The sequence below is a fragment of the Mchenga conophoros genome, linkage group LG11, assembly GCF_057382185.1.
Source record: "Mchenga conophoros isolate Kocher_MC1m ecotype Shallow Benthic linkage group LG11, M_conophoros_male_GT1.1, whole genome shotgun sequence".
Taxonomy (NCBI): Eukaryota; Metazoa; Chordata; class Actinopteri; order Cichliformes; family Cichlidae; genus Mchenga; species Mchenga conophoros.
This window is the reverse complement of record NC_140536.1, coordinates 25819198-25828964: the sequence shown is the minus strand read 5'-3', so window position 1 is coordinate 25828964 and position 9767 is coordinate 25819198. Positions and strand designations below refer to the sequence as shown.

Genomic DNA, 9767 nt, shown 5'->3' with positions numbered 1-9767 from the left:
TGCCAAGAAAACACACACACACACAGACTTGTACTTAAAACAAAAGGTCAATGTTTAATATAAATTTAAATATTATTCACCTCTGAGCTTAGGTTTATGTGTAAGTTATTCACTAGTGTGTATCAGAGACAGCGCTCCTATTCTTTCAGATATGCATAGATCACTAGGGGAGACAAAACACAAGTGTAGCGCCTACATACAGTCATGTGTCCAGTGTTTTTGCAGGTTTTCAAGATTAGTGAACTTAACACTGCTCTGTACCCCAAACCTGGATTCACTCACTAACTCTTCGTGATATCAGCTACTTTACTCTTCGCATCATCTCCCTGGGTCCTGTGGCTTCCTCACAAAGTCCAAAAACATGCATAGGGTTAAGTTATTTGACTCTAAATGTACTGTCAGTGTAAATGGTCGTGTTTCTCTGTCTTGGCCATGCAACATACTGGCAACATGACCAAGGTGTACCCTGCCTCTCACCCTGTGACCACCCTAACTACCCCAACCTTGAACTGGATAAACAGAAGAAAAATGGACTGATGGAGCTTCTTCAGCGTGTGGCTTGTACAACTTTACCACACAACTATAACACAGCTGTGGTCAGAGGTTTACATCCACTAATGGAAAGGCCTTCCCAAAACCTACTGAAAATTTATGGACTATGCTTAAACACTGTCTCTGTGCCTGATTTAAATTAACTCCATATCTGCCAGGATGAGTGGTCAACTATTCAGCCAGAAGCTTCCAAAAGAGTCTGGCTGAGGTGCAAAATGCCAGGAGAAATTTAACCAAATATTAGTGTGGGTGTATGCAGATATTTAACCCTGTGTGGTTTAGAGAAAATCCAGTTTCAAACCTGCACAGCCAATTCTTGTTTTTAAAAAAAGTCATTAAAGACATATGCTGTACAATCATTCCACCCTGGAAAAAAAATGTTCAAAGAAAGCATTAAAAGCCCCAAATTGTCATAACATTCGTGCCCACGAAGAGTGTGTGTAAACTTCTGATCACAACTGTGTAACTAGACTAAAAAGAACGCAAGAAGTCAAGTAAATGGATGAACACATGCAAAGACACTGGCGCAGTCTTCTGGTGCCTCTTTAAGGCGATGCATTCAAGGCTCCTGTGCCTGCATGAGTGCTAACAAAGACAAACAGTGCAAATAACTCAAACGCTGCAGTGCATAGAAGGTTAACAACAAGGGTGAAGGAAGAGATGGCGCTCCTTCACAATCAACGCATTCTGGCATAACCATAACGCATGAAGGACATAACAAACTGGATCTAAGACAACAGTATCCTAAGTGGCGAATTCATCCTGATAGCATTTTAAGTAATCAAATTTTTCCAGTTACCAAAAACACAGTAACATTTCACAATCAGGGCCGTTTCAGAAAGCCGGTTTAGTGCAAACTCTGAGTAAGTATACCCTGAGTTAACGAAAACTCTGGGTTTTCGGTTTCACAAAGCGAGTTTAGATTAATTCTGAGTGAGTTACTATGATGACACACTCCGTGAAGCTAACCTGCCCCCTAGCAGGTTTACTACAACTAACCCTGACTTTCTCCGCCTCTTTGTCGGAAACCTGACTGTAGGAAGTGTCAGACATGGCGTGCCCCTTCCTTGAAGAGCCAGTAGATGTTGAAGCCCAAATTCTCCGCAGAGCTCTCCACCGGGAGAGAGTGATTAGAGCGCATTCGGACATTTTATCATTTCCTGATGATTTCCTGTGTGAACGTTACCGTTTTTCAGCACAATCTATAATTTATTTGAATAACATCCTCAGGCCTAATATTGCTCATGTGACACATCGCGGACATTCTCTCAGTTCTGTACATATTATTTGTATTGCACTTCGGTTTTTTGCAAACGGGAGCTTTCTGTATAATATTGGTGACGCTGAGCACGTTTCCAAGGCTACCGTCTGTCGGGCAGTCAGGAATGTTACAGTTGCACTGAAACGTCTCCTGTACTCGTCTGTGGTGTTCCCCGGTCATAGACCCACAAGATTTATCAAAGAGGGATGCCACAAAATTGCAGGTAGCAGGATGAACAAAACTTAATACATGATGTGGTGATACTTGAACTACTACTTAAATTTTACATTTATTTTCAGGGTTCCCAGGCGTGATTGGCTGTATAGATGGCACTCACATTCCAATCATTGCTCCTTCAGTAAATGAAGGAGACTATGTGAACAGGAAGTCTTTCCACAGCATTAATGTACAGGTACATAGTTCCCTGTAGCATTTCAAACTAACAAATTATTTCATTATAGTAGGGGAGACCGGGGATAGTTGTAACGTGGGTCAGTTGTAACACTTCCAATTTCTCCAATCAGGGCTAAGTTTCAAATGATGTGACTCATCCTGTGCATGCCCAACTCAGTTCTGCTATCACATGTGAAAAGTCAGCACATTTTGTCAAACACAGACAATTTAACATGAAAAAAAGTAATTTGTATGCCAAAAAGTAAGTTTTTCTACTTTATTTCAATGTTTAATAGCATTATCTGCTTTGCAGTTAAACTCATCAAACTTAAATTATGTTATTTGTATGTCTATGGGGATATATTCTGTGTAGGTCTTTAGAGCTAGTGTTTTAGCCGTTGGCTGTAATGTTAGCTAGTTCATGGCTATAGGAGTCTGGGTCAGTTGTAACAATAATGCAGATGTTACAACTTACCACACTATTACTTTAACTTATATTAAACAAGTTGGGGCAGCGACATCAGCAGAGAGAGGTTCACTGGTCACATTTGTATATGCGGTTAATGCCATTGGCAACACAATTACTTCACTGTTTGTGTTCCCCACACATACTGTACATTATGCAGACCACTGTGTCAGAGATGGACAAGTAGGAAGTACTGGTAGTGGAAATAAGTCAGGATGGATGCACGAAACAGATTTCCTCATCTTTCTGAAGCACTTTGCAAACCACACCAAGGTAAGCCATGATAAAAAGTAATGGAATTGCGATGCTGGTGAACAACTACATTTTTTCAGCTTCATTGTTATGTTTAAAATTGGTGCAAGAGTTGTAGGTTATAATGCCCACTGAGCCAATGGGACCAAACTCAAGGAAGACCAACCAAAATTAATGAAATATTCAGCTGCAGAAAATTCCATAATTTGTCTTTTTTGGGGGGTTGGAATATGTTCAAAAGCTAGATTTCTGCATTCTGTCACACACACACATAGCTACATAAATGGCTCTAAGTGCATTCATGTGTTGAATAAACAAAGATTACATGTTAATGTTTTGTTAGTACCCTTATTTCATTGTGTTACATTTTACCCCAGGATATGTTACAACTAACCCAGACTATGGGGTTAATTGTAACATTTCACTCCTTGTGTTTGAGGCCATACCATGCAATGGGTAATTGTGCTGCAGAGAAAATAGCTGCACTATTTAATAGCCGACACATGTAAATACTTTGCATTAAATTTTGAATCCACTACCTTAAAAGAGCTCCAATTTACAGACAGAAATGTCAAAAATGTTACAACTATCCCCGGTCTCCCCTAATGGATGCTAATTTGTGTTCTCTGCACTGTGAAGATCATATGTGATGCTTCCAACATTATCACAAATGTGGAAGCCAACTGCTCAGCCTCTGTGAGTGGTGGTGGTGGAGGACCCCCACCTGTTTTTCGGGCCTCTGCTTTTTTTTCTGTTGGCTATAACGGGTCACATTTGAGCATACAGAGTAAGCAAATATGTACTTGTAATGTGCTCAGATAATTTCAATAAGTGCTTACAGAGGGGAAATTAATGTAGCCTCTAACTGCAATTGATTTACATCGGACAAACAGACCAAGCACTATGGCTCATAATACAATTCCAAGCATGACATCCCAGTGTATTTCAGACCCAGCAACACGCTCAGACAGAAACTGGTTCACCCGAAAGACAAAACGCCAAAACACAAACTTAACAATGTGGTGTATGCTGTACAGTGCAGCGAGGAATGCTCAGACCTCTACATTGGAGAAACCAAACAGCCACTTCACAAGCGCATGGCACAACACAGAAGAGCCACCTCCACAGGACAAGACTCAGCAGTCCATCTGCATCTTAAGGATAAAGGACACTCTTTCAAGGATGCCAATGTTCACATTTTGGACAGAGAGGACAGATGGTTTGAAAGAGGAGTGAAAGAAGCCATCTTTGTCCACTGTGAGCGACCATCTTTGAACAGAGGCGGGGGTTTACGACACCAACTCTCTGCCATCTATAATCCAGTTTTGAGATCCCTTCCCAGACGCCTTAACGCCCACTCACATCCTGGGCCATCTGACCTCAGGAATTCGCATGATAAGGTGGGGCCAGGTTTCACAATGAACACACCCGAAACTCTGGCTGATTGGGACCCACGCCCAGTTTCCCACCTTGGCTCAGGCGATTAGAGGATCATCAGGGGGTCCTTTTGTCCCTCTGTGGGGGGTCACTCCCACTAGGTTTATATCTGGGACTCTCCACCATTTGACCTTAGAACTGAAGAAGCTTCTCGGATGAGAGGTGAAACGTCTTCAAGCAACTTAAAGAAGTCCAGACGCTTTTCTTTGCAAGCTCCTTTGAATACAATTACACCTTACCTGTTTGGACTATATTTTTATATTTCATTTTTACTTGCTGCCAGGAACGTTTGGGGCCTGTTGGGTTGCACCTGCGCTCAAATCACATCACAAAATAAAATGTATGAAATAAAAAATAAAATGAAATATAATAAAATAACGTGTTAAATGGGTGGAAATCCCTAGATCAATGTTTAAATTAACACTCACGCATTGACTCTGTCGGCTTTGTTTTGCCATGCATGCTCCCTTTGTTTTGCAGCTGAGGCTGTGTTACTTTTTTTCCGCGGAATTTGCATGTTATCGGCATATGCTGCCATCAGAATTTCGGCCTCAAGCGCTGTAAAATACATTGACCGCGCCTTCTTTCCTTCCGTCTCCATGGTGACTCGCTTAATCTGTGCTCCACTAATCAGGGCTTTATGTATCCTCGTGCGCGCGCTTAACTTTGGGTTAAAGCAACTCCGCGTTGACTGAACTAATTGTTATCAGCCTTTCTGAAACCGAATATTCCGAGTTGGACAGTTCGGGGTTACTCAACCCTGAGTATCGTTTTTCACTCTGAGTTTTCTAAACCGGCTTCCTGAAATAGGGCCCAGGTCACAACAAAAGTGTCATAAACTAGCACACGTTTGCCTCTAACCTGCAACTTTGTCAACCCAAGAGTTAAAACAAAAAGTACAAGAGTATAGTTGACGTTGCAGATAGATGGGTCATACCAGAGCAATGGTTTTCTTTTTTAAGCCGTTACAATGAAGCAGTTCTTCATTTCAGGATTAAATGCCCACCTATACTTCTCTTTGGAATTTGTATGTTTGTGTAGATATTAAATGTATTTTAGTGCATTCCCTGAAGATATTTTTTAACGAGGTGTTTGCTTCTCTCTTTCAAAATGTCTTTCATTTCCCCAGAGGAGGGTTCCCCCCCCCCACGCTTTGCAAAGTTATATTCTGTCCCAAGGCATCACTTCTTGCTGTCAGCGTTCAGCCACGAGCCGTCCTCCTCCACCTCCCGTCGGACAACGAGCAGCATCTCTGCCACGTCCTGAGAAAGCTGTTCAGTGAGAAATGTGCTGAAACAGAAGCGAAGAGAGAGAAGGTTAGAAGAACAGACAGTGGGGATTTTAATAGAGCACAGTGTCCTAACACAAAACAAACAATGAGCTAACCCCCACTCCCATGTGACCAGTCACATGGTATGACTCACTCAATGAGTTCAAACAGCACACCAAAGCCAAGTTTAGATCGAAGTCAGAGCAGAATCACTCACACAGAGATTACGTCTCTGCTCCTGAGAGTCCGGGAAACATTGGACGTATACGTGCGCAATTCTTACCGCAGCTCTGCTTCTCCGCCGATGCAGACCGGACTCTTCAGCTTAGAGTCCAGGTTGTAGTACTGTCCGCTAACTTGCCGAACTGCGAGCCAATGCCGCCGCCGGAGCGGGAGGGACACAATCCCCAAAGATACTCGTGATGGGACATTCAGAATAAAGCCTTGGACCTTTGACATACAGAGGTTCTCAACTTCCCTGCAGTTTGAAAGAGGGGAGAAAGAAATCACTAAATCAGCCACTTTGAGATAGTCTTACTTAACCAGTTATTACGCGCAGTGCATCTCAGGGCATTTTTCATTATGAATGACCTCGACCCGGATAGCCTACTTCTGCAGCACTTACTGAGTCTGTAAATCTATCAAAGCACAAAATTCATTTTCACATGTAGCTGCGGTTTGGTAAGACTGCCAATATGCTTTTTATGTGTAATCCAACAACGCCTCAGGGTTACATCACAAGTGGTTTAAAATTAAGATGTTGTTTTAAGGGGAAAAAAAAAAACACCATCTGTGTCTGAAAATAGTCTCAAGAATTCCCTTTTATTACAACAGCCTGGCACTAAGAGCTGATCTCAATATTCTGGATCCCGTTGCAGTATACAGTCCCAGCCACTTTATTAGGTACACCTTGCTAAAACTAGGTTGGTTGGTTGTAATCTCAGTTCCCTTTGTGGCCCCCGGTCTAGTCTTCTGATACTGTATCCCATCTGCTTCAAGGTTTGACATGTTGCACATTCAGAAATGGTGTTCTGCCCTGGAGATGGTTTCTTGGGAAAATTCCAGAAGATCAGCAGTTTCGGAAATAAACAGACCCGTCCATCTGGCACCAACAACCGTGCTACGTTCAAAATCACTTTAAATCATCTTTCTTCCCCATTCTGATGCCCAGTTTAAACTTTAGCAGGTCATCCTGACTGTGTTTTGATGGCTAAATTCCTAAACGAAATGAGTTGCTTCCATGTAATTGTCTAATTGGATATTTTTATTAACAACCAGCTGTATAGGTATGGCTTTAAAAAAGCGACTGTGAGATTAAGTAAAGGAGAAAGGTAGAACAAACAGCCTGGAGACATAGTGTAAATGAAAAAGTAAATTTCAAATTTAACACCAACATTATGAGCACAGAGGCGGGACCTCTACACAAAATGACTTTCTCATTTCACAGACTTCAGTGTGACTCACTTACCTGCGTTTGTCCCACCACACCGCAGCCAACTCCCGGCTCTGTAGTGCCGCCATGATGACGTTGACATCATAGTTTCCCGTCCCTAACACCGACCGATGTGGGTTCACAACACACTGTGGAGCCAGCCTGCCACAAGAGAAAAAAGGCAGAGTTTTAAAAAACCAAATGTTATACTGCATCTTCTTCACAAAACTGTTTAGATTTGTTTTACTTTCTTGCATATAAATATCATCACAATGCATAACTGTTGTCCCAAAACAACCACACCGATATGAAAAAGCTGTGTTTTTGTGGGGTTGGGGTTGAGCTGCTCTGCATTCAAATAAATGTTGTTTGTCAAAAGCCACAGAGATCATGACTCATCTGGCCTCATGTTCAATTAAGCTAATGGCTGCTGACATACATGCCAGCCTCACTGAAAAACAATGGTTTCTGCTACACGGACAGCACCCACTGCTCTTTCCCCACAAAAACTTAATGTTAAATTTTCCCAACAGTGAATGTAAAAACAACAACAAACACCCACACACTTCTGATCAAATTAAAGCTTTTGTTAAGAATAAATGTTTGGCATTTTTCACTTTTAGGTGGAAGACATGATGGCTGAATGAGGGAATTCAGTAATTTCTGCTTGAGTCTTGGAGTTCCCAGTAAAAGCCTTGCTCGGCACTGCCAAAACTGAAGCTAAACATGAAAACCTGTCATGTTCAGCATCTCACACACGCCTTAGAAGATAAAAGCAGCTGCTGCATTGCAGAAAAATGGTAGTCTGTTCACAGGGTAAACAAATGATGGAGTATTGTCTGGAATGTTGAGGTTATAAACTGGTCAGATCATTGGTGAGTTTAGCAGATGGATCGTTTGAATGCTGTCGCTGGTTTGTGTACAGATTTCCGTACACCGTCACGTCACCCAGAGGCTCCCCTACCTTTTGCATATATCGTCGGCTGTCTCTTTGGTAAACACCCGCTCCTGGAGCACGTTGTTGAGTGCGTGAATTGCGCACAGCTCCAATCGTTGCTTCTCATGAAACACCTCACCTTCGCTCATACTAAAGCTTCACAGACAAACGAGAAGTCTCGTTAATTAACTGTCATGTTACATCTGCTAGCTAGCAGTTTGTAGCCCATTCAGGCTAGCGGCTGCTCGCTGTAAAAGAAGCTGAAAAATCTGAGTATACACTGTGTTTATGACTGCTGGCAGTTTGGAAAAACATCGCCCCGATAAACTATTATTAATCAACAATAGCTAAACGAAGCTACCAACCTGCTGATAAAGCGATGCCCCGTTTAAATGATGATGGAGCCTGACAGCTACATCCAGAAACCGGAAGCTGAGCCTTTGTTGTTGAGGTGGTGTTGGGGTTTTTTTGTCGTCCGTATGCGTCCCTCACAGCAGGGCTGGAAACCCCGCCAGTTTAACAGTCTAATTATGCTGAATAGAGGAAAGTAATAATAATGGCAGGATTAACTCATCTTTAACTCACCAATGGTGTCACACACACACACTTCTTCCCCGCGTCTAATCACTGAGCTGATGCTGCAGCGCCCCCTAGTGACGAGCCTGATTACTGCTGACTGCGGTGATACAGACTGAAGTTGATGAAGTGAGCTAAGCCTCGAATAAAAATAAAAAACTATATTCTAGGAAAAATATAACTAAACTAAATGAAATTAAGTTGTACAACCACCAAACTGAAATAAACGAAATAAATAAATAAATAAAAATATGTAGGAAATAAGATAAGATAAGATAAGATAAGATAAGATAAGATAAGATAAGATAAGATAAGATAAGATAAGAAAATTTTTTATTAATCCCTCGGGTGGGTTCCTCTGGGAAATTCGGTTTCCAAAAGCACAGCACCGACAGAAGTTACAGTTACAGAATATTATATATATATATATATATATATATATATATATGTATATATATATATATATATATATATATATATATATATATATATACACACACACACACACACACATATATAAATACAGAGACATATATAAATAAAATATACGAAGGGGATAAATAGAATAAATAGGAATAAAAATAAAAATACAAGTGAATTGCACATTTCAAGTATTGAGGTCTATTGAACCATTGACTATTAACAAAAGTATTGCACAAAAGGTATTGCACAGTGAGGTGAAGAGGCACTACAGCTTAGTTGTTCCCCCCTCCTTTGTCCACCTGTTTCCCCTCCCTCTCCCCTCCAGAGAGGAGTTAAACATTTTGATGGCGTGTGGGACAAAGGAAATGTTGTTTTCAAAGCCTGCCCGACTAAGGCTTTGATGCATTGTTTGGTGAGACTTGAGATTTCTACATGACTGCCTTATTCTATTCTGAAATAGTGGACAATGATGTTTGCAGACGACATTGTGATTTGTAGTAAAAACCAGGAGTAGGGCGAAGAGCTGAAGAAAGTCAGTAGAAGCATGACTAAACTAGACTAGACTAGACAGGTGAAAAGGTAAAGTTTCAAGGAGCAGAGGTTGCAACGTTGGATGAGTTTAAATACCTGGAGTCACATCCAAGACAACAAACAGTGCATAAGAGAGGTTAAGAACAGGCAGGGTTAAGTGGTTGGAAACAAGTGTGGGGGGTGATTTGTGACAGAAGGATAGCAGCAAGAGTGAAAAAAATGGCTTACAAGATGATT

The 9767-nt window shown here is 41.4% G+C and overlaps 1 protein-coding gene across 1 annotated transcript; it reads right to left on the bottom strand.

Annotated features, from left to right (window-relative positions):
* Nucleotides 1-28: 28 nt before the first annotated feature.
* Nucleotides 29-8836, bottom strand: josd2 (Josephin domain containing 2). Its single transcript, XM_085291912.1, has 5 exons — nt 8366-8836; nt 8028-8156; nt 7100-7225; nt 5915-6109; nt 29-5651 (listed from the first exon to the last, which is right to left on the bottom strand). Exons 2-5 carry the CDS (start codon nt 8147-8149, stop codon nt 5543-5545), a joined length of 552 nt encoding a protein of 183 aa, XP_085148038.1. The 5' UTR covers nt 8150-8156; nt 8366-8836; the 3' UTR covers nt 29-5542.
* Between the last annotated feature and the right edge of the window lie 931 nt (nt 8837-9767).